A 25,080-nucleotide genomic window follows, 5' to 3' on the forward strand; every position below is an offset into this window, starting at 1 on the left:
TATCTCCAGTGACAGTGGACTAAATTAGAAATGTTTCCCACACAAAGTGTGGAATACTGAGTGACGCTCTTCCCCTTTCTCCAATATATTTTTTATCGTGTGCAGAAATCTCTTAGCTGCAACTATTTTTATTGTGCACAGAAAGGTCTTAATGGCACCCCTAAAACCGATGATGGAAAGGAATCTTGCAAAGCTTCAATTCGAAGCATTCAAAGGATTCAGCACAGCGTAGCTGTGACAACCCCACATGTTGGCCTTCTGTGCTTATTCATTTGGAACCATCGTCTAGCTGCTTGTGCATCTTTTTTCTTTTTCTTTTTTTGCTTTCTTCCATGGATATGAAAGGCTAGCTTGCCTTTCTATGGGAGAAAAAGCAACTTGGCAGTGCTTCCGAGAGCCAGGAGTTTCACACTTGGGCCGCGGGTGGGTTGACTGGCACAAGAAGAGATTTTGCTGGGTGGGTGCCCCTGTGTACATGCATGCACTTAAGTGTACTGTTCCTGCTAAGGATCCAGCAATATTAATTGACACCCGACTGAATATTTCAAGGGCAGCGTCCATTAGCCTCCTGGTCAATGCCAGTTCCTCAACTTGTGCTTGAGCTCCCTTCAAATAAGGTCAAGATCAGGAAGACCCCTTTTCCCTTCTGAACAATGGCGGGGATTTCTCTTCCAGTTGGAATGGAAAATACGGAGGCCTTTGGGGCTGTTGACTTACCGAGTATCGCTGTTCTTGACGCCGTCGCCGAAGATAAGGTGTCCCAAGACAGAGGCTTGGACAGCTGCCAGGACCCCACATGGCCCACCCTGGAGGGTATCAGAAGGGAAAGAGGCAAGGAAAAACACATCAGTACTGCTCTGTGAACCTGGTGAGACCATCCGTAGCTGTGGCTTGTCTCAGACGTGCCAGGCAATGCCTAACCCCTGTTTTTTCTTTCTTTCTTTTTTCTCTCTCTCTCTTTGGCTGCCATTTCCAAAATCTCGTTTATGTTGCAAGGGGCTGGAAATGCTGTACTTCCAACCAGACGGTCGCCTCCCTCTATGTTATGCTGAAAAGCTCTACGCTTATGTGCGCTGGGGGAAGTCAACACTCTCCAGGCGCACGGTGGCTTCGTTCTGCCGGCCGCGACGAAATGAGATTGCCTGACCGGGGAACAATGGGTGAGCCAACCGCCGGAGCAAAAACTCAGAGAGAGCAGAAGGGCTTGCCCGGCAGCTGCTGATGGCTCTGCAGCTGGAATTCAACATTGCAGAGAACCTGCAGTGGGCTTGTTACTTTTTACCATCTGGGGCAAAAACGCTTTTTTCAGAGGCATGTTTTAATGTGGTGAAAATGGAGCTGATGGCTGATTCTCCCCCCACCCGCCCGGCCAGGGCAAAATCAGTCCTAGTTAAACCAGTGCCAGAGTACCTGGGAAGCCTCCCAAAGCTGGTTGGCTGGCAATGTCGTTTTTGCTGAGGGGGGTCAGCTTCAGTGGCTCTGTCTTCACTGTGCATGGAGCAGGCTGGCTGTCCTCCAGGCTAGCTTGGACGAGGGGTGGCTGCATGGGTGGCTGTAGTAGGGAGCGCATGTTGCTTATATTGACTCTAATCGGTCTTTCAAAGGAAGTGAGATATTTAAGGAGTGCTTTACCAGTTCTGCTCCCCCAGTGGGTTCCATAGCTGAGCAAGGATTTGAACTCAGCTCTCCTGGGGTCCTAGTCAATCCACTTCACCACACTGGGGACCAGCAATATAAAAAAGTCACCAAAATCGATGTGAGCTTTCAATACTTCCTGGAGATCTTGAAAGCACACACAGATTTGCTTTCTGGTTAATTTAACAACAGCTTAATAGATGTGTAACTACAACATGGAATCTTGGAGATTGTTGTGCACCAACTCAGTTGTCCAGCCTTGCATTTTATATAAAGGAAAATCTGTTTCCTCTAAGCTCCTTGTGGTGATTATATACGTGCACAATAGCCCCACTTCTTTCTGTGTGATGTTCCAATATTGCAGGTGCCCCATTGCCCAGTTGTGAATTACAGAGTTTAGAAAACCACCTTGGTGTCATTTTCATTCTCCATGAGCCACTGCTACATGGGTGGGCTGTGGAAAGGTTCTCCTGCATTCTCCAAAACTTTTACTTACAGGCACGTGAGCATTTCAACCCAGGAAAACTCCCCTAGTCCACCAGCTTCTAAAACAAGACTTGGCCCTTTTCTGGTACCTTTTTTTGTACGATGCCGTACTTCAGCTGAGGGTTGTCATTAAATGCAAAGCTCTGGATTTTCCATTCCTTGCTGAAACAGCCCAGGCTGGAGCCAAAGAAGAGCGTTTTCAGCTCCTTGAAGGGGGAGAAAGAAAGAAAGAAAGAAAGAAAGAAAGAAAGAAAGAAAGAAAGAAAGAAAGAAAGAAAGAAAGAAAGAAAGAAAGAAAGAAAGAAAGAAAGAAAGAAAGAAAGAAAGAAAGAAAGAAAGAAAGAAAGAAAGAAAGAAAGAAAGGAGAACATGAACATGAAATGTAGGATCCCATTTTCACTTAAAAATAGATGCTCGGGTTCTTGATGGCTCTCCCTTCTCGGTCTTCATCCGTACTCACGCATACATATTTTCATTGCCACCATTTTCTGGTCTGTGGGGAGGAAAACAGTGGCACAACGCCGAAGACTCCCTAGCCGCCTTTTTAATTTCTGTGTTATAAATACTGTATCCAGCCAGCTTATTCAGCTAAGGAGTCATCGTTTCCTTTCCTCCCGATGTTCCCCCAGCATAAATTGTTCTGTGTGGCCGCAACCACACGAGGCTTTGGCTGCCCAGCCGCCGGGGCTCAAATGCTCTTTAATCATTTGCAGGAAGGCTGTGCCGATTCTTGAAAAACAAAGCGGAACTCTGTTGGGGCAGAGGAGCGACCGTGGATCTAAAGTCGGAAAGGGCACAACCGTCTTTTCATAGAATTTGTCCAGCATCCCAGGTTCTCTCAGATACAATTGAACGGAGTGGGGAGAACAATCATTTGCAGTTTTAATGACGTGGAGTGTGTGTGTGTGTGTAGCTAGATAGATATTTCTCCAGTTGTAATGAAATGCATGTAAAACAGATCATCAGCACAGATATAAGCTGGCTGGATAGCTCAGTGGTTTAGGTAGCTAGCTGTGGAGCCAGGGGTTCTGAATTCGATTCCCTCCACGGGGCCTCCTGAGAGAAGAACCAGCCTGGGTGGCCTCGGGCAAGCTGCACGGTCCCACAGCGCTCCTACAGGAAGGGAAGGGTAAAACACATCTGAGTATCCTCTAGCTTAGTGGTCCCCAGCCTTGGGTCTCCAGGTGTTCTTGGACTTCAACTCCCAGAAATCCTGGCCAGCAGAGGTGGTGGTGAAGGCTTCTGGGAGTTGCAGCCCAAGAACATCTGGAGGCCCAAGGTTGGGGACCACTGCTCTAGCGCATAGGTTCCCAAAGTGGTCTATATGGACCCCCAGGGGTCGATTTCAACTTGCAGGGGGTCCACGTCAGAGAGAGAAAAAATTGGGGGTGCACAAGATGTAAATGGGGGTCTACGTGAGCAGATCCCATTAGGCAGATCATAATAAATATTTAGGCAATCCATAATTACACCAAACACAGATTCAGTGTACATATTATTTCATAATATTATTTATTTAGGTATTATGTACTATCTGTATTGTGGTGTGCTACATTCGTGTGTAAGTTCGTAAAATTATTGGTAAAATTTTATGGTAAATTTTGGCGTGTTATAAATGGGATCGACAACATTTTGTCATTTCTCATTACTGAGCTATAAGGGCACACACATCGCGCGCGTACGTACTTGTTTAGACTTGTATCAAAGCTTTGCATGGACTTGTTTGATTCCTAATTGATCAATAGGAGCGTTAGAGACATTGGGTTGCTTTCTGAGTTTTGAGAAGAAAAGTGGCTTAAAAATACGTTCAAAAATATAGATCGAAAATAGGTAAAAGTCAAGTGACTCAAAATCATCTTCTTTAGGAGTGCCTAAGAAAAGTAAGTACAAAATTTTATACCTGTTTTGTAGTCATTCCGATTGCATGGGGGGGGTGTCTACGGAAAACAAATAAGACAGCAAGTAGTCTACGGGGCAAAAAAAGTTTGGGAACCTATGCGAGTCTAGCTAGAAAACCATGAAAAAGGTTACCATAAGTCAGAATTGACTTGATGGCAGACGATAATTATTATAAGATTAAGATGGTCAGTTTCCCATCCCTGTTGGTTTTGTGGGTTTTTTTCACCTTTTGCCAAGGTAGAACAAAACTTACACTCCAAATGGATCGAGAACAAGGGACAAACGGTCTGCTGGGCATGATGAGGAAACAGCTATCATCTCTGAGCACAGACCATGAGGCTGGGGCTGTGGTGTGGTGTAGTCGCTAGAGTTGGACCGATATTTGCAACATCATGGCTCATAGGCAGGGCTGATGGGCATTATAGTCCACAACTATGGGAGGTTATTAGGTTACCCAATCCGTAGGATAAGACACATTCACAGGAGTAAACTTCAGCGACAGATAGCTAACAAATGATTTCCTATTTAACCTCATCCCATTAACCGTTGAAGGATCAGAGGTCACCAAGCATGGAAGGAACCTTCTTCCCAAAGAGCTGAGTTTGAGACATAAACGATGGAAAGGAATGGGGTTCAGGGTGTAGGGAAGACTGGAGAAAAAACGAATAAATCTCTTACTCTCGCAAGGGAGAAGTCAATGGGCTTGGATGCGACTTGCAGCATGTTGAGAGCAGGATGGTCAGGCATCTTGTAACCCTCCTCCACCGGTCCTTCATCCTCTACATCCTCTGAAAAGGGGGAATGAAATTAGTGTTGAATATCTCAAATAAATGCCCTTCTATCTCAAGCAGTTCCTTAGTTTTCAGCAAAGCCAGTTTTAGCTTCTGGCCCGTAATTTACAGATTCATTTTACCACAGCCCCAATGAAGCCAGTAGCTGTCTGAGGGAAGGATGTATGAACATGCAAAATTTCTTTTCTATAGGCTGGGAAAGAGGCTACCCACCCCTGCATCAATTTCTCTGAAAACCAAGTATTAGAATAGAAATCGTGAGGGGAATCCAAAGCTTGGACTATTCTTTGATTAGCAATGTTCCAAAGTTTTGCCCACATCTCCCCTTGTACATGTGTGTGTGAGAGGTGGCAAAATAAAGTGGAAATGTTTGGGGAACCAGAGGTGCTTACTGGTTAATGATGGGTTGCAGTTCTTTCTTTCTTTCTTTCTTTCTTTCTTTCTTTCTTTCTTTCTTTCTTTCTTTCTTTCTTTCTTTCTTTCTTTCTTTCTTTCTTTCTTTCTTTCTTTCTCTCTAAAAAAACAGGCTTGCCTTTCTTTAACATTGCCTGGAATCCTGTTACTTAGCATATTAAGTCACACTAGAGTAGGCCCGTTGGGTTAGTGGTGATCTGGTGAGTCAACGCCTCTAAGTTTGATTCAAAAGGTCCTACTCTAGTTGCAACTTGCTGTGCTACAGGACTATTGTAGGCTCATTTGAACAATGAGACTTACACAGGGGTCGACTCACCAAATTCCTACTGATCCAATGGGCCTACTCTAGTGTGGCTTACATGCAATGTTAAAGAAAGGAGAGCCTGTTTTTTTAGAGTGGAAGGAAGGAAGGAAGGAAGGAAGGAAGGAAGGAAGGAAGGAAGGAAGGAAGGAAGGAAGGAAGGAAGGAAGGAAGGAAGGAAGGAAGGAAGGAAGGAAGGAAGGAAGGAAAGTTTTTCCATTGCTTCCAGCTACTGGTGAACAGCTTGGTGCCATTTCCACTTACAAGCCTTCTGTTCAAACTACCATACATTACACATGATGATTTGTGCCAGTGGCTTTTGTGGGGGGGAGAGGGGGGAGATGATGTCTGGTGATCCTTCCTTTACAAACCTGTGCATGGACAAAGTCACTGGTCTCAGAAACAGAAGTTGATCTGGGGGAAATAAACAAGCCTCTTGTGGAAAGATGGCACAGAATCTCATTTGTTGATGTTTTACCCAAGAATTCTTCCCTTCAAGGGCTCATTGCGCATGGCAGAATAGAAAAGAAGGTTTGTGTAGCTTGCTGGGATACCTCTCAGTTGCCCCATGGGGCCCATGACAACTGAGACATGGCCCGGCACCTCATTAATTGGCCACGATTAACTCGGGCAAGTTACCCAAACCTTACAACATGAACAGCAACAGGATTCTAATTAAATTAAAATCTAAATCTAATTGAAAATGAAGAAAACGACATAATTGAAGACAGCCTCTCTCAGTAGAACGTACCTAGTTCTAAAGCATCTCGGGGCAAGCGATCTTTGCAGGGTGGGGACGCCAGAGCCTTTCTGATATGAAAGAAAATTAAATACACAAATTATTACATCTCTGTAATTGATCAGGCTGGGAGCTGTATATAGATTGAGTGGAAGAAAAGCTTAGCATAGATGACATATATGTTTTTCTATTCCCTCCTCATACTAGGAATGATGGGACAAAAGGAGGATTAAATCTTTCCTCTAGCAAATTATAGCAAGGGAATGCACCAATCTGGGGTAGGTGGGTGTGAGTGGGAAACTCTGGAAGAAGGGTGCATATTTGCTTCCACTTCAGATCACTCTCCCCATCCTGGCAATCAATTAACATCCGCCTTAAAATATGCTTAATTCCATTTCTCATTGGGAGTCATGATGAAAGTCAACTCCTTTCATCTGTTTGTCACCTGCAGGATCAGAATATGATCAAGTTCAATGGGGCTACTCTGATACAGGTCATATTTTCTATGACAGTGGAGAATTTCTATGAATTCAGCACTTATGTGCATGCAATGTACACCCCACCACGTGTACAAAAGGAGATCTAGCAAATGGACAAGATAATGCTATTGAAGTAGCCTTTCTGGTCAAAAACAGTCTCATGATCTTAACATTTTAATTTCCCTTTAATTTTTCTTATGTTTCACATACTGTGTGTCCATAAAGTTTAAATCTGAATCTCCACAGTGCCTCGTTGACAAAGGTTGGACGTGATTATCCATAAGGTCCCTTTCCAACTCTGCAGTTCCATTCTAAGATTTATTTACTTCTGTTGATTTATTGAAAATATTTTTTACTCCACCTTTCTCCTTTAAAAGGACCCAGGGCAGCTTACATCATTGTATTTAGGTTTATAGCACAAGGTGAGCAACGAGGGAATACCCACAACACGGATATGGTTTCTGGCAACTGGTTGTCTGGTAGATCTTAAGCTGCAAATCAGTCCTCTTGTTTGCAAATGAACAAAATCTGACTCAATACATGGCAGTACCACGTACATGTAATATGCCAGAGTGGAAAATGAATCATCCACATTAGAGATGAGTCAAGGCAGAAAGAGAAAACTACCAGCATCAATGAGTTTAGAAGGCCAGTCATAAGGAGGTGGAAATAAATAAATAAATAAGAAGTCTGCAAGTAAATCAAAACTGTATTACAATAAAATAGAGTTATCTTTTACAAGGACCCCAGACACTGCATGCACATTCATAAAGTGCAATTGGAGCGGGAAGGACAGAGGTTCACTGCTGTTCATCACTGGGCCTTCTGCAAGATTCTTCTCAGAGTAAATGCCTGGGATTTTTAAAGAGGAGGGCGGGAGCTATTACATCCAGTTTCTGAGCCTCCTGAGAAGAATGCAAAGAGTATTCAAGTAAATTCTCATAGTGTTTTGCACCAGCGAGAGTTCTCTGCTTCCTGTAAAAGGAACCCACCTCTGGGTTTTCTCCACTTAATTGGGAACCTGTGATACAGTATATCTTTCTTCCTAAATCCTTAAGCCACAGGCTGATAAACAGCTTAGAACGCAATAAGCCTTGGCTTGGAGGCTGGTGGAAGATTAGAGACAAATATTGTGTTTTATAAAGGGTTAACTGAGGCTAATTTTGCATAACTATAATTCATGCGATACAGTAAGACTGTAGGATCTGTACCCATGGTTTCACTTATGAGTGCTTGAAAAGATCGTTGAAAAAACACACCCACATCCAGAAATACATTGTTCCAAGGTGCATTACCAGAATTGGCCACTAGAGGGAACCAGAGACTATATATGGCATAGTCTCTGGTTCCCTCTGGTGGCCAATTCTGGTAATATACCAATTTTGGAGTGTGTGTGCGTGTGTGCGTGTGCGTGTTTAACAGCTTGGAACTGATCCCCCGCAGATACCACGATCTTAATGTATTTCAGTCCAGATTGTTCTGCATTATACTTTTTCATGTCATTATGGTGTTTTGTCTGACATGTACTGATTTTCCTCCGATTTCTTTTGTATTGTCCCTTCTTCTCATGGATCTTCTTCCCTCTTTATCTGGTGTGATTTAAATACACTTTCAGTTCAAGTTCCACCACTGAACAGTCTCAGGTCATCTCTGTTTACACCCTGTTGCCCACTGGGGCAAATGCTGAACCACAGTTTCGTGAACCAAGATGACTGCTTAAATTTTGGGACTCACCTTGGAGGTGTGGCTACAGGGATCAAAATGATGAAGACCCACTGTTGAAAACGTACCGCCACTGCCCAAACGGATAATGTGGTTGACATACACCACCAAGTTTTGGGAAATTTTATTCCTCTTTACACACTCACTTTTCTTGTATATATGGGGGAAGGGAGAAGATACAGTGGTGCCTCGCTTAACAATTCTTCCCATTACGACATTTTAAAACAGCTGATCGACAGCTTCAAAATGGACCCCCGCTGTTTAAAATGCCCCCCCGCTGTGTTTTTGGATGGATTCCTCGCTTTACAGGCACCAAAAATGGCTACCCCTATGGAGGATCTTCGCTGGACGGTGAGTTTTCAGCCCATTGGAACGTATTGAACGGGTTTTCAATGCATTTCAATAGGTTTTTTATTTTCGCTTAACGAGGATTTTGCTCTACAGCGATTTCGCTGGAACGGCTTATCCTCATTAAGCGAGGTACCATTGTACGTGATTCATACATGCTGTGAGAAGGAAGCAATCTATCCTGCTAGAACAGGGCAGGAAGAAAACGAGCCTCATTACATGGCAACGGCTCAGTTCCTCTCCAAACTGTCAAGTGTTCCCCTTTGATCTCTAGGCATCACAATCGTTAAGTTTACACGAATGGTGGCGCTCTGAGAGAAAGTCACTCTTTGCACACAATGAGGCACCTCTACAGCTTCCTGTTTAGAGTAGCTCATACTGTAGTGCCAACACACAAAAGAGCTTTAAAATAAGCAACAGTCACCGGCCACTTCAAAAGAACAAAACAGCCACCTTTTATTATTGGAGAAATTAGACTGCATTGTTCTGGGACCGTAGGCTTTATGGCAGCCGTCCTTGGCTTTGCCTCCTTCCCATTGTTTTGGATGATCCCACGGTACTGAGCTCCATCCACATCAGGGAGCACAGTTGCAAGTAGAATCATTGCCGGCACAGCCTCTGTGTCTCACGACGGATGTGGAAATGGGCTATCCAAAAAACTAACTTCATTTGTTCGTGGAATGGCTAATATTGATTTTGTACAGGACGTCCTCCATGATAGCCAGGTTTGGTGGGAAGGAGAGCCTCCCCCCTGAGTCTGGACGCAGCTTCTGAAACACAGCTGAGAAGTACCACTTCATCTGGGATCCGGGAGGCAGAACACCAGGGAGGCAGTGCCCACCGATGTGCTTTGAAAGTCCTCTCCCTGGTGTTTGGAACCAAGAGGGAGTCAACATGTTCTGTTTCATAATCTCTCTTTTACAGTTCTCTTTCCCACGCAAGTCTTGTTATGACAAGAGTGATGCAACCTGAGACGATGACCACCGTCCTTTGCTCCCTTTTTAGCTCAGTGTTTGGTGCGTTTTGTAATAGCGTTGACTCAACGGCACGAGTCAACCGTTTCCTCTGTTGCTCCTCAGAGGAGCGCTTGACATGGGAAAGGTGTTCCGGCCCTGAAGGAAGGTGCCCACACCCACCGCTTCCTTGTGTTGCCTCCTGCCTTGATGGCTTCAAAGGCCATGCTGGCGTCAAGGGATGGCAAAGAAGTCACCAGTTTTGTCTCAGAAAGGAGTGGCGTTGGGTGGAACTGCCCTCGGCCTGACAAAGCCTGGTAGCCAGAGGGGAAACGGAGACAGGCTCAGAAGCTGAGTCCAGACTCAGGGGGAGGGGGGCTCTCCTTCCCACCAAACCTGGCCATCATGGAGGACTTCCTGTACAAAATCATCAATATTAGCCATTCCACTAACAAATAAAGTATGTCACTGTATTCTCGAATGCTTTCATGGCCGGGATCTGATGGTTGTTGTGGGTTTTTCGGGCTCTTTGGCCATGTTCTGAAGGTTGTTCTTCTTGACGTTTCGCCAGTCTCCGTGGCCCGCATCTTCAGAGGACAGGAGTAGGAACTCTGTCCATGCTCTGGAAGATGCCGGCCAGAGACTGGCAAAATGTCAGGAAGAACAACCTTCAGAACATGGCCAAAGAGCTCAAAAAACCCCACAACAACTGAAGTATGTCACTGTTGACTTCCTCCCATTTTTCCTGCAGTACTTCCAGAGATTGGAAAGGTTACATATTCGGCCATAATTTCCTTCATCCCCTAGCCAGGCCCCTCAAGGGAGTGGCCCATTATGGCCATTAAGTCTAGGCCGTACCTCACAGGAGGGCCTCACCACAGACAAGGACACATGATATGTGTGGCATTATTTATATACTGTACATATATGCAACTGGGGTGGATGTATAGACCGGCCTCCATCTATAGAAGGTTGTTCACACCCACGTATCAGCACATTCCCGAAAGGAGGGACCACATTTGGCCTCTCTTTGACTAATAGGGTTTGACCAACGGAACTAGCACCACAGAATGTAAAAGGGTCATTAAAGTCTACGCTCCATGCAAGAAATCCAGAACTTGAGCAATCTCGACAGATGATTATCCAAAAGTTCTACTTGATGGCTTCCATTGCTAAAGAGACTCCCGCTCTTTGAAGTACTTTGGACCACTATCCAATGGTTCTTATCATCAGATGTTTGTACAAAATTTCATCCGGATTTAACCCCTTCTAGTTTAATAAGCCCAGCAGATCTAACTCCATGGGCTTCAGCTAGAAGGAGGTAATTCTGGGTCAAACTGTATAGAAGCTCTGAGTTCTAACTCTGCCCTCTGGGACAACAGACAGCAAGTAGTTGACCTCTTCCGTATAGCACTCCATCTGGGATTTGAAGAAGTTGTTTTCACCATCACTGCTTAGTCGTTCACTCAAACGAGTCGTCAGCGATCCTTGTGAAGAGGAATCGCAGCCAATGAACCCAACTTCTCTTGATGGCACATCCCCTGCTAAGATGAGGTCCTTAGACTTTGCCCAACCATGTCCATCTGGGCTTTGTTATCCTTCCCATATCATGCAACCCAAGAAGACATATAAGAATAGTCACAGGTGGTCTCCCATCTAGACACTGGTCACGCTCAACCCTGCCTCCCTTCACCAAGCATGCTCCTTGTCTCTTCGGACTGTATAAGTGCCAGACCTCCATGGATCTCAAAATTTCATTGACTAAGATGTTTTAGTACATGACACACACACAAAAATCCAAATTGTTTCTATCTAAAACTGTGGTTTTAAAAAACCTAATGTATTAAACAACTTGACCATTGGTAGCACACAATCAGCTTTGTGGAGATTTGAACTAAGCTGGGATATAGATAACGCGTCTGTTTTCCACCAGAGTTAAGACATAGGCCCCAGCTATGTCAAGTGTTCATTTAGGAAGACTTTTTGCACCCTTTCCTCCTGATGGCATAACTTTTTAGCCCCTCTGCCTGTGGCTGTTTAGAAAAAAGATTCTGTGGTAGAAAAAAAAAATCAGCTTTATTTGCACAACCAGACAAGAGTTTCGCTTTAAGAGCTGGCAGGACAAACAGCGATGTTCGGTGTGTCTCTACTGTGAACATGGCTGAGAATCCTTAAACAGAATGGATTTAAGACCCCCCGCCGTGTTCCCTCCACAACATGCTGCAAAGAGGTGACTCAAGTCAGACTTGAGTCATATCAGTGACTTGGCTGGGACATTATTATTATTATTATTATTATTATTATTATTATTATTATTATTATTATTATTATTATTATTATTATTATTATTATTATTATTATTATTATTATTATTGTTATTGTTATTGTTGTTGTTGTTGTTGTTGTTGTTGTTGTTGTTGTTGTTGTTGTTGTTGTTGTTGTTTATTTTTGAATTTCTAAAACAAAGAATACAAAATACTTACTAATACAACAACCCACCGTTTTTCCTCGTTCCCTGTGAGGGCGAGGCAAACAAGGATTGACACCCCTATTGGACAGGAATTTTTCTCGCAAAAGAAGTAATCGTGAGCACAATCCTAACTAGCTCAGATGATTGGGACCAGCTGAATTGATGCTAGGTGAGCAGAACCTCTGCAGAATCGTATTCTGAGCCACCCCATGCGGGATGGAAATGTCTTGGGACCCCCTTCGTCCTGGCTTAAGACTAGCTTAAGTCTGTGTCAGCAGAGATCCTGAGCTCATGCACACAGCATGTATTTAGGACTGCACTGCGAAAAGGCATACTGTGATATGGTTACACGGCTGAGAAGTGCACCACAACATTTAGTAGAGATATACACAAATCTCATGAGTCACAATGTGCACCTTACTCTAATAGAGGTGATCAGGTAATTCTGGATGGGAATTCATACATGCTGAATTTCACAGGCATCCCTGTTCCCCACCCAGATGCAGAAGATGCCCTCCGTCATGGAAAAAGTTGTCTTAGGGCCCTTACGTTCAGAGAAATGCAGATTTCCTGCTATGAGAACCTTTTCCTTCCAGGCACGCAGTTCCTTCAAAGCCCATGCATGAACCATCCGACTTACGAATCAGTCCCCGGTGAACAATCACAAAATGAAAGCAAGATAATTTGCAGTGTGCACTCGTGAAACAAGCACATGCTCAGAGAGATAGCCATCTTTCACCGCTTAAGTGAACTCCGCTTCTAATGTCATGCTAACTGCATCATCTCATTTGACCCCCAAGGAGAGACAATCAAATTATTCCACACGGAAATTCAAAAAGGTTGATTCCACTGGTATTCTTCTATCCTGTCCTGGGTACAGGAAATGCCATTTTCCATGAAGACAATTCTGCCAGGCCATGCATGTGTGACTCATACTTGATTCTGGAAAATGGAAATATTTTCCACAAATAGAAAGGGCTGTTTCTCAGGACACATCTAAGAATTACAAAACAGGTACAGGAGAAGAAGAGAGAGTTGGGAGAGACACATCGATTTACACCTGACACTCTTCCCCTTAAATGGTCCCTGCAGAGACCGGTGTGTCATTCACCCAACAAACATACTGTATATAGATGCATGCATCTCGGATGGGCATAGGGTGAAGTGAGAAGAAAACCACAGGTAGTCTATACTGCATTTTAGAGGGGAAATAATTGAGCTGCAGCAGCTGCTCAAAGTCATGCAGGGAGGGGAAAAAACACTCCTTTGGGGCGAAGTAAGTGAGTCACAGGAGAGAAGGACCCTAGAGGCCAAATTGGCACAAAGGTACGGATGCCCCGCCCCATGATTCTAGGGTGGTGGATTTTATGATATTTTGTTCACGTCTATAATTAGATTGCTAAATAGATCATCGAGTGGTTTGAACACCCCATAGCTGTGGAATTCCTTGCCAAGGAGCATGCTCAAAGGGGCGCATTGCTCTTTGGGTCCAAAACTTCCATAAGCCTCTGGCCAGCCCAGGATAAATACAGTGGGGTCTTGACTTGAGAACTTAATCCGTATTGGAAGGCGGTTCTCACGTCAAAAAGTCTGTAGGTCAAGTCTCCATTGACCTACAGTGCATTGAAAACCGATTAATCCCGTAACAGGCCGTTTTTGTTCCATTTTGGTTTTTTTCTGGTCTGTAAGTCAAATCTCAGTCTGCAAGTCAAACCTAAATTTTGCGGCCAGAGAAGTCTGTAACTCAAAAAGTCTGTAAGTCAAGCCATCTGTAAGTCAATGGTCCACTGTAAACCGAGGTTAAACAAGTGGCAGAGCGCTCCACCTGAAGGGTGGTTATGATCTGCACTGGTGAATAGACTCTGCCTTGCGAGTCTGTGTTTGATCATCACCCCTTGGAACTGCAGACCCCATGAGTCCCGTCCCTGTCAGAGAGTCACAGTGGGGAATTGAATGGCCAGCCTCTGGCTCTGCAGCCTGAGACCTAAACCACTGAGCTATCCATGAACAACAGTCAAAAGGGGGTGTCGGAATTCATTTCTTGGCTTTCCCCTGCTCATCCCCAGTATGTAGCCCTTGACAAATTACCCTAAAGGAGCAAGCATCCATGGGGATATGGGAAATTCCCACACTGAGGTAGAAAGGGTTCTCCCCCCCCCCAGTTACTTTGATAAACATAGCCAACCCACGAAGCACCTATAGAGATTTGGGTATTTCCAAAATGGCCGCATTCCCAGTTCCTTTCTTACGCTGCTTTAGAATGATATAGGAGCCCTTAGTAATCAGACTGAAAGATAAAACAAAGAGACATGGAATTATAAAGAAGAAGCCTTGGAAGAAATATGGCATGGCGTGGATCCAACTGGTAGCCCTCACTAGAGCAGACTCACCGGACTGATGGGATAAATGTTGACTGAGCACCAAAACAGTTTGGATTAAAGCCCGACGGGAGCCCCCCAGAAATAACGTTCACTGCCAGAATCTGAACAGCTTTCAGTTTAGGTGATTTTTTAAAAAAATCCTATGACGGCATCCTAGGTAGATGGATGTGCAAAGTTGAAAGCGCGGTAGCAGTCTAAAATAGAATGGATTAACGCATAGGAAAAATTAAGTTTAAGAAAATACTCAGTAAATCTGAATATCTCTCAGAATGTGGCATATTTTCCTGACGGAAGCTGTAAAAATCCTGCCACAATAACCGTCTGAGATTTAGATGGAAAATCTCCCGGAAAAAAGTGCTAAAGCAAATATTTTATTCAAGTACATGTGCTCTCACTCTCTCTCTCTCTCTCTCTCTCTCTCTCTCTCTCTCTCTGTCTCACGTACAGTACAGAATAATTTACTTGGGAACAAACCGGCCTCAAATCTCTAATTTTTATGACTATTCTATGAAATATGACTAAGTTCCCAATAAAGCTCTTTCAGAGCCTGTGGCAATGTACAGATCCCTTTGTGCACATGAAGGCACGACATAGCTCAAAAACAATCCATTACCAAATAACAAGGTTTTGCGGTGGTATTTCAGGAGCTATTAAAAAGTGCTTGCATGGAGGCAGTTGTTGGAGGGGAGGAGGAAGGATTAGGTCAGGGTTTATGACTTGCTTTGGAGGGAGAAAGGGGGCAGAAGGTTCAAGGCAGAGATAGAAAGAGACAAGGCACACAGCTTACAATACCTCCTGCTTCTGAGGCAGTTCTAAGACTTAGCAAAATATATGGGTGAGAGCGATGGGAACACAGGAAGTTGTCTTATATTGACTCAGCTCACTGTTCCATCTAGTCCGGCATTGCCAACTCCAACCAGGGCTGTAATGACAGCAGGTCACCCAGGGTCCCCACAATTTACAGCAGTGGTTCCCAACTCTGGGTCCCCAGATGTTCTTGGACTGCAACTCCCAGAAGCCTTTCTGGGACTGGACTGCAACTCCCAGAAGCTGTGCTGGCCAGGATTTCTGGGAGTTGTAGTCCAAGAACATCTGGGGGCCCAAACTTGGAAACCTCTAATCAAGAGTCTCCAAAATCTAGCAGTGAATCTGCTCGTAAAGGTAAAGAAAATGTTTGGCTGTACCTCCTGGCCCTGTTCACTTTTCTTGTTTTGAAAGCTTTAAAATGATATTCCTTTAGGGGAAGCATCATATTCCGCCCTCCATTCCTTTTTCCTGGAGGTGAGATTTCCTGCCCTTACCGTGGGTCAGAATGGATAGGAGATCCTGTTGCTTGTTCAGGGTGCCAACATGACTAGCAACACCTCTGACTCTAACCAACAACAATGGTAGACTCACCACCATTTGCTCTTGGTTACTGGGTTGACCTCCCAGGACTGTTATAAGCATTGTTGAGATGCTGTGCTTTTCATAGTTCCCTGTAAATGCGAGGTGTCATGATAATCTCTTGTTGGCACTATATAACAGTTTACTTTATGTTGAATGGATTTTACTATCAGGGCTTGCGGAAGCCTTGAAGGAGTAAACAAGGGCCCGGAGCCCGGGTATCCTGTGTTCAAAAGGTGAGCGGAAGATTAATCTTAAATTCAAGAGGTCTGAAAATGCACTTAACCTAGAAATTCGGTGTGCTAACAATAGTGCTGGTCAATCTTGCTGCTGTTCTCTGCGTGTCCTGATTAGATGTTATCAATTCAATTCAGGTAATTTGTCTGGGAAGCCAGAGACTGCCAAATAACGCCTTCTTAATTTATCCTACAGTCCAGCTTTCCTCAATCTCATGTCCTCCAGATCTTTTAGCCTATTCGCCCTGATCAGTGATGATTGTAGAATGGAAAGTAGAACAAGTTACATCCAACTGACGTTCCTTCTGTTTCCCATTGGCTAAATACATATGGGGTGGATGTTCCACTGGATTCAAGACCCTTCCGTCAACAGAAGGACACCAGTCCCATACAACTCTGTGTAACAAGGTATGTTCTGTGTTCCCGTTTCTTCTGTGGTCCCATCGACCCAGCCAGCTGTGGTGGTAATATTCATATTCGTTTCCCCCAGGAGATGAATACGGATATCCCATCTCTCTTCGTGGCTCACAATTAATAATTCTAACTGCTGGACTTCGCTTCCTCTTGATGATGAACAAAGCCCCTTCAGCAGAAGAAATACCCATTCTCCCTCTTATCTTTGCCATGAAAACCTTCGCCTACAATGCACATGTTCTGAGCTGTCAAGTAGGAACCAATTTGTATATGTGAGATATAGTGAATATATGGTGAAGGCTTCTGGGAGTTGTAGTCCAGGAACATCTGGAGGCCCAAGGTTGGGGGCCACTGCACCATACCACATTGGAAACCATGCTCTGGGTGGCTTTAAAAAGCCTCCACAGGGCATTCAATGCCATGCTCTCCCACTGATGGCTCCGGCGCACCGAGGCATTGGACAGCCCCTTGGGTGGTGCAGGGTGGTGGTTCTCGTTTCTCGTTCCTTTCGCTGGAACCCAATGCTTAGGCAAAACCAAGTTGGGTGTGGCGGGGACTCTTTGTCAGACCAGAGACGGGTGTTTCGGAAAACATCAAACCACCATTTTGAAAAACGAAAACAAGGGAAATGGGAACGAGACAGAGCGTGTTCCGTGTTGACCTCATGGAGGAGGAGGAGGAGGAGAACAGTAAGAAGGAAAAGGGCTATCGTAGCCACAGCTGGCCAGCCTGGATTGAATTGCCGGCAGCTGCTGAGCCAGCTGGACCCACAGCTGAGCCCTTCGGGGAGGCTCTGGTTTAAGCAAAGCATCTTCAGTTCTGGTCTTGGAAAACTGGGGAGCTGCTAGGCTCCCTCTGAACACGATTCCTCCTCATTCAGCAAGCGACTTCCTATCAGCACTGCTTAAAAAGCTGGATATTCATTCATTCATTTAGGAGGACCAGAAATCCCAAAGATTTTGCAGGCAGTAGAGCCACCATGGGGGCATCCTGGGAGTTGTTGCTGAAAAAAAATGCAACTTTTCCAAACTCTTGTCAATGGTTCCCAGTTTCAATATACTGACCCTTCTATTCGGAGGGTTCATTATCTAACATTCCTCAAGAAACTTACCGGTAACTCCCCTACAGAGCTGTGGAACTCTACATGAAGGGAATGGAGAAACACACTTCTCCTTTGAATTGCACAGGTCTGAGCAGCATGGTTACGGTGATCCCCCCCAATAAATAAATAAATATTCCATAAAACAAATATTTAATAAATATATATTTAACAAATACTGTGCTCCTGGCCATCTAGAACCCCATAAAGGCTTTGAAGGTGTTTCATGGCAAGAGTTGCTTGGGAACTGGGCAGATGGAAAGCACCCTGAGATTCAGAGGAGGCACCACCCCTGCTCATTAAGCCATCCATGCTAGACCAAACACAAAGATTTGCAGAGGTAGGAGGGAAAGTGGGAGTGGAAAAACATACAGAAATACATATATATCCAAGGGAAAAGGAGTCAAACCCACACCCCCATGGAGTCAGCATGTTCATGGGGCAAAGAAAGCTGGGTGCTGAGGGGAGGAGAAACGCAGGGGTGAATGTGAACAGGGTAGAGTATCTTACACGTAGTCAAGGCTGGAACCCCAATCAAGAACATTCTGTACTGCAACATTTTGTTGCAGGCACCAGTTGTTTCTTAATAAATCTATCAAATCCAGGGTTAATTCCACAGGTTACTCATGGGGTAACAAAATAATTCCCTTCTCAATGGCCTGCAAATTATTTTCATTACATGACTGTGAGTCGAGCTATCTGCCAGGCCTCCCATATCCATCATCCCCTGGGTGATTTTCCCCTGGGGGCAACCTATCCATGGAAGAAGGTGGCTGTGTCACTGACAGTCAAGCTGCTGATCCTGCCAGGGCGGGTGATGGAAGTGGAAAGAAAAACAATAGAAGGGCCTTCCCTTTCTGAATCAACTTGTTTTGTAAAGCATAAAAGCCCCCCAACGGGCAACTCCTTGTAAAGCAAGGAGTTTACAAGGAGTAGCCGTCATTGTTCACACCAAATTGGCTTTCAAGAGTCTCCCGCTTAGAAGGGCAGGAACTGGGTGTGTTTCAAGCATTACTCAGCTTTGAGTCAGAGCACTCGGGCGGTCAATCCCACCCTTAACCAGGGAGCACAGTTAAACAATCACAAAATAAACACAGAACCTGGAATGATGGCTTATAGAAGGGAAGAGAGCCCTCATGTGGTCTACTCACGTCACTGTAAATGCAAGCGACCTATTTGAGGAATAAATACTTATACAGTATTTAACTTTTGTGTGCCCTCGTGTCTGTAAGAGGGATTTAGGTAAAGGCCGTAACACAAAAATAACGCACAATATGGATCAAAACCAGGAGGCGGCACATGCTTCTCAGCTCAATTTATAGCCCTTTGTCCCCTCAAGCCAAATGCTGTTCAAGCCTCTCCTCTTAATGGTTTCATAGGACCGTCGTGGCTTCTGTCAGATGCTGTCAAGTCGCATTGGGCTTACAGTGGTCCTTCCAGGGTTTTCACAGTATGTGAGATATTTATGGAGTCATTTTTCTGGTTCTACCCCGCTCATGAGATTCCATGGCTAAGCGGGGAATCAAACCCACATCTTCTGAGACTCCGTGGGTCCCTCGATCCACTACAACACTCTGGGCTGTTCCCTTTTGAATGCTTAGAAGCACCATGTAAGTATTTACGCTTTAACTTGTAGAATTGCCACCTTATTGTTTGTAGCTAGAATCTTAGTGCAAAATTCCAGGTGCATAAAAGAAGAAGCTTTCAGTGTTTTTTTCTGGCCCACTGTTGTACATGCATGCGCACAACCCAGTGTCTGAGATGGGTCTGAGATGGGTCTATCTAGCATTGGATAGATACCTGAAAGGATCCTGCAGACCAGCTGTGCACCTTTGGGAAAACGCTGCACAACCCCAAATCTGGCCCATTATTTTTGTTGCCGATAAAGTATTTGAACTGGTTGCGGTGAGTTCGATTCCCCACTTGTGCCTTTGTGAGTAGAGCCAGCCTGGGTAGCCTTGGCCAAGCAGCAGAGTCCCAGGGTGCCCCCTAGAGGAAAGGGATGGTAGCCCACTTCTGTGCAATCTCTACCCAGAAAACGGCACATCATGCGTGCACATCAGGCCCCCTCCCCAAATGTGATCCTGTTCCCTCTCAGGGTAACTTTTGTTCGAGAGTCATGCTGACTAAAAATATTACTTTTAGTCCTTCGAAACATCTTGGAAATCAAAGAGATGACCTTGAACTAAAAATTCCCCGGGGGAATATTTTGAAAAGATTGGGCATGCTAAAAATCGCATTTCCATTTGGAAACTCATCTGCTTTCAAAGAAGTGCAAAACGTTGATTTATGTCTAATGTCTCTAACCTTGTAATGTTGACCAAAAACTGCAGCCCTGTCGTCCATTCCCTTTTCTCCTCTTGGCAAGAGTGTTGATAACGGAAACTCACCCCAAAACTCAGCCTCCTTCACCACCCTCAGCCTTCGGTATTCCGTGATGCGAAGAAGAATGGGAAAATGGGGCATGAAAAGACCTCTCGAGGTAGCCTTACCTGCATGCCGCAAACGGGAGCTCCCTCTTCTGGGACAACTCCATGCGCTTCTCACTCCCTGCTGACATCTTCCACTGTGAAATGTGTAGGTGGGAGCTTTTCCTGTTCATCTCACTGCTGCAGCTGGATTCGGGTTTCTTTTCCCCCGCTTGGCCCTTTTGCGGCACCCGTTTGGCCAACGGTTCACCTCGGCCACAGGCGGGACTGGTGGCTAGTTCATTGTTAGTGCTTGTGGGTGGATTGAATAAAGTCTTGGGTGAACCATCCTGGCTTAAATCCAAGGAATCGGCACTGTGTGATGAACAGAGATTTGCAGATCTCCTTGAAATTCCTACCGTTCTGCGGGAATCTTCCTCTGGTGTGGTCAAACCGCTCTTTCTGCCTTCTTGCTCAGCAAGAGATGCTGGGCTGCCCATTCCAGAAGGCCATTTTAAAGGCTTTATTTTTAAGGAATCCTAAAATAAATGGCCAATAGAGAATATACATGGTTAGAGTCCGGTGCATGTAAAACTTTTTAAAAACATTTAAGTCCAGGTGGATATGCTAGCCTGAGAGAGGTAGATCTGGCCAATTTATATGGAATTCCATAAACACTAGATTTCCTGAGCATCCACAAATGTGTCTCTGCTTTCTTGATTGGGGCTTATTTGGGTGACCTTTTTCGGTTCAACATGGTAGCTGTGTGAAAAAAAAAACTCACCCACGTCAACTTCCAGGTCCTGCTAGATCTTCATGGGCTGAAGCAACCAGAAAGAAGCAGTTTTGCTCAGAAAAGTTCCAAAATTGTTCTCCACAGGGAACTCTGTTTACTTCAGCTCATGTGTGCAGGAACCTCAGCACTCTTCTAATGTCATCCCAGAATATTCCAGAAAAAATTGAGACATGTTCTGTACAACCTTCTTCAACCTCATTTGAGGTTGAAGGAAGGAAGGAAGGAGCAGATGATGTATGTATGTATGTATGTATGTATGTATGTATGTATGTATGTATGTATGTATGTATGTATGTATGTATGTACGGAAGGAAGGAAGGAAGGAAGGAAGGAAGGAAGGAAGGAAGGAAGGAAGGAAGGAAGGAAGGAAGGAAGGAAGGAGCAGATGACAGATGGATGGAAGGAAGGAAGGAGCAGATGATAGATGGAAGGAAGGAAGGAAGGAAGGAAGGAAGGAAGGAAGGAAGGAAGGAAGGAAGGAAGGAAGGAAGGAAGGAAGGAAGGAAGGAAGGAAGGAAGGAAGGAGCAGATGATGGCTGTATGGAAGGAAGGGAGGAAGGAAGGAAGGAAGGAAGGAAGGAAGGAAGGAAGGAAGGAAGGAAGAGGGGGGTAGAGAGAAATAATTTGGACAAGATTTAATGACCTCTGGAGAGCTGTCTTTGGGACCAGCCATCATTTCGGTAGCAATGAGTCCACCCGCTCTGGCTTGAAGGTTTTGCCTCATGGCAGTTTTGGTCCAGGAATGTTGCTCTGGGGTCTGCCAGCCCCCGCAGTGATTTACAAGCTTCTTCTCTCCCTCCGCAGGATCAGTTGTGTTTCTCTCACTTCTCTTGTGAAGACGCTGCCTGGGAAGGCTAGCGGGTCTGGTCGTTGTCTCATGGATTGCAAAGCTAGGATGACACAGATGCAAGAACAGATGAAATAATTTGGTGTGTGTGTGAGTGAGACAAATGAAATAAAACTGCAAGTCACCAGATTGTCCATAAGAATTGCTTTTATGGTATATTTCAGGAAACCTGAGGTAATTGAGAAATGGAAGTAATAGAAAGCTGAGTAATGCAAAGGCAGTGTTGTGTAACGGTTAGAGTCTTGGCCATGGCACTTGATAAACCTGGATTAAGCCAAGAAACTCATCATGTTACTTGGGGTCAGTCTTCTCTCTCAGTCTGAGCTACTTTGCAGGATTGTTGTGAAGATTAATCATCACCATGCTCATCTTAGAACTGCAGAGCTGGAAGGGACCTTATGGATCACTGAATCAAGTCCCTGTCAAGGAGACCCAGCGGGGAATCGAACCCCCAACCTCTGGCTCTGCACCCGGAGACCTAAACCACTGAGCTATCCAGCAGATTAAGCGGGGAAGAGAGGGAGCTGCGAATGCCACTTGGAGCTTACCCCAAGAATGATGGAAAGGAAACATAGGGGATAAATAAATACTCTGCTAACAGTATTTAGTAAAAACATAAGCACTCACTTCCATGGTAAGGAAATATCGTACAGTGGTGCCTCGCACAGCGAGGTTAATCCATCCCGGATTAACCCTCGCTGTGTCAAACATCGCTGAGCGGGGCAGAAAAGCCCATTGGAACACATTAAACAGTGTTTAATGCGTTCCAATCGGCTGCTGTACTCACTGTTCAGCGATGTTTCTCCGATGGCCGGCAGCCATTTTCGTGCCCTCCCCTCGCTGAACGAGGGCGCGAAAATGGCTGCGATCAGCTGTCCGGCGGGTCCAAAATGGCCGCCGGAACAGCCGAAATGGCCGGCCGCAGCGTTTTCACGCCCTTGGTAAGCGAGGGGAGGGCGCGAAAACGCTGCGCGCAGCCATTTCGGCTGTTCCAGCAGTGTTTTCGCGCCCTCCCCTTGCTTACCAAGGGCGCGAAAACGCGCCCGGCCCTTTCGGCTGTTCCGGCGGCCATTATGAAGCCGCAGAACAGCTGATCGGCGGGTCGCAAAGCGAAGGTCGGTAAGCGAACCGCTTACCGACCTTCGCTCTGCGATTTTCACCCATTGGGGGCATCGCACTGCGATCGCATTAGCGATCGCAAAAGCGTCACCGTAGAGCGAATTCATCGCTCTATGGGGCGCTCGTTGTGCGAGGCACCACTGTATTTAATTCCTTACACCACAGCATTACAGTAAATCAGTAAATCTTTACAGAGCTCACACAGCATACCAAGTAAGAGGTCGAGCTAGAAATCAAGAAGTGTTCTGGATGAATTTTCAACACTTCCCATTCCTTATGTGGACTTAAGCCAAGCTGCAGTTCCCACATGTCATGATTAATAACACAGATTTAAGTGATCAGGGTTTTGGGACACGGGAGAGCTGATCCTAGTTACAGAATCAAAGAATAATAAAGATGGAAGGAACAAGGCCATTCCTCCTCACTGAAGCATCAGACTCACTGAGTGACCTTGGGCTTGTCTCTTTATCTCTGATCTACCTCAAAGGGATGTTGTGAGGATAAAGTACAGAAGAACAAAGCCATTGCTTGAAGAGCCTTAAATCACTGGAGAGCCGTTTGGATGTAAACAGAATGCCACGTGATGTGTTTTGAACATATGAAAGTGTGGTTCAAACGCTTATGACTATTATTAAAACCTAAATGACATTTAAAATCACATCTTCAAAGGGCTGTCCTACCCATTGAAATTTGCATTCAAGTCTACTTTCAGCATTGGGAGCACCATTTCCCAAGGTTATGGTAGCTGAGGCATCCTCTCCTCTCTTTAAACTGACAGAAGCAAATATGTAAATCCTGTCAGATTATGTGCAGTGAAATTTCCAAACTACTTCTTATTAATTGATTTCTCTGTACGGTGCCATAAAGCTAGGAAAAGCTGAAGGCAACAGGAAAAGAGGGAGACCCAAGATGAGAGGGATGGGCTCTGTCAAGGAAGTCACAGATTTGAGTTGAGCTAAGCAGGACTGTTGAGGAGGCTGCTTTTTTGAGGTCATTTACTCCTGGGGTGATCGGGTAATGCAAAGACCCTGTTTGAAATCAACTGCAGAGTCTGGTGACACAGGGGAATTGATAGCCTTTTGTCTTGCTGTGATCACGCCATGTAATGGGGGAATTGCCCTTCAGCCGGGCCCCAATCCGTGACCCAGCTGGGCCTTTTTGGTCCCGCTTTAGGCCTAACTGCTTTTTGGGAACTGGCCTGGAAAGATTCCCCAGACCGACAGAAAGGTCCCCTTCAGGGAGATTGCTCCTGTTCCATTGACTTTTTCTAGTGTGATTTTGGGCACGCATGTTTCCTCTGGTCTGATCTCACCCAGTGGCCAAGATCCAGCAACGACAAGAAAAAAGAAAATATAATTTAATCCTAGCCTCTCCGACTCTCCATACTCTTTGGCTACCAAGGCTAGCCAGAAAAAAAAGAATGCCTTCAAAATTGCAATGTTCTGTTTGGAACCTATAAGTAAGTAAGTAAGTAAGTAAGTAAGTAAGTAAGTAAGTAAGTAAGTAAGTAAGTAAGTAAGTAAGTAAGTAATTAAATAAATAAATAAATCTAAATAAATAACCCTCTAAAGCTATAAATATAGTTTTAAAAGGAGCCGGAGCCACTGGGAGCAGGAAACATGAAGGGTTTTGTGTTATTCCCAAAATGAATTCATTCACCACCACAGGATGCAAGTTTGGGAAAAGCTGTTTTATACAGACATCTCCAGCATCCCCCCACAAAAAAAATCACACCCAGTCTGGTGTGGCTTATAATTATAGGGGACTGTGGGTATTGTAGTCCAGTGGGGTGTAGTCCACGCAAGCCATTTCCCACCTTTTCCTTACTCCCACGTAGTGGTAGGAAGAGAATGGCATCCTTTTAAAAATAAAACCTGTAGAAATTAATTCTTGACACAGCCATGCATATTTAGCTTGCATGCGGGCAGTTAACATTTCTTAACACTTTCCTCAGCTTTTTTAAAATTGAACCCCCCTGTGTTAAGTGGATTTCAGAAGAGCACGGGAGATAACATTACTGAACTATAACTCCCAGACTCCCCTCAGCCACCATGACTGCAGAAGACTGGTCATGGTGCCTCAGGAATTGTGGGAATCGTAGTCCAAGGCAAACAGTCCACGGAGCACACCGGGCTCGCTCGCGCCTGCGCAGAAAGA

At 45.0% G+C, this 25,080-nt stretch overlaps 1 protein-coding gene across 2 annotated transcripts in view; it reads right to left on the reverse strand.

Annotated features, from left to right (window-relative positions):
• The window catches only part of MINDY4 (MINDY lysine 48 deubiquitinase 4), an 84,616-nt gene that overhangs the window by 51,159 nt on the left and 8,377 nt on the right, over positions 1-25,080 (reverse strand). For both annotated transcript variants that reach the window (XM_073002815.2, XM_078378306.1), the window contains 6 exons: positions 21,601-21,847; positions 20,246-20,700; positions 6,278-6,336; positions 4,699-4,808; positions 2,211-2,327; positions 718-806 (listed from right to left, as the gene is read on the reverse strand). In XM_073002815.2, coding sequence (XP_072858916.2) covers positions 718-806; positions 2,211-2,327; positions 4,699-4,808; positions 6,278-6,336; positions 20,246-20,700; positions 21,601-21,847 — 1,077 coding nt within the window. The remainder of the gene's footprint in view (positions 1-717; positions 807-2,210; positions 2,328-4,698; positions 4,809-6,277; positions 6,337-20,245; positions 20,701-21,600; positions 21,848-25,080) is intronic.

This window comes from Pogona vitticeps, chromosome 6, assembly GCF_051106095.1.
Source record: "Pogona vitticeps strain Pit_001003342236 chromosome 6, PviZW2.1, whole genome shotgun sequence".
NCBI lineage: Eukaryota > Metazoa > Chordata > Lepidosauria > Squamata > Agamidae > Pogona > Pogona vitticeps.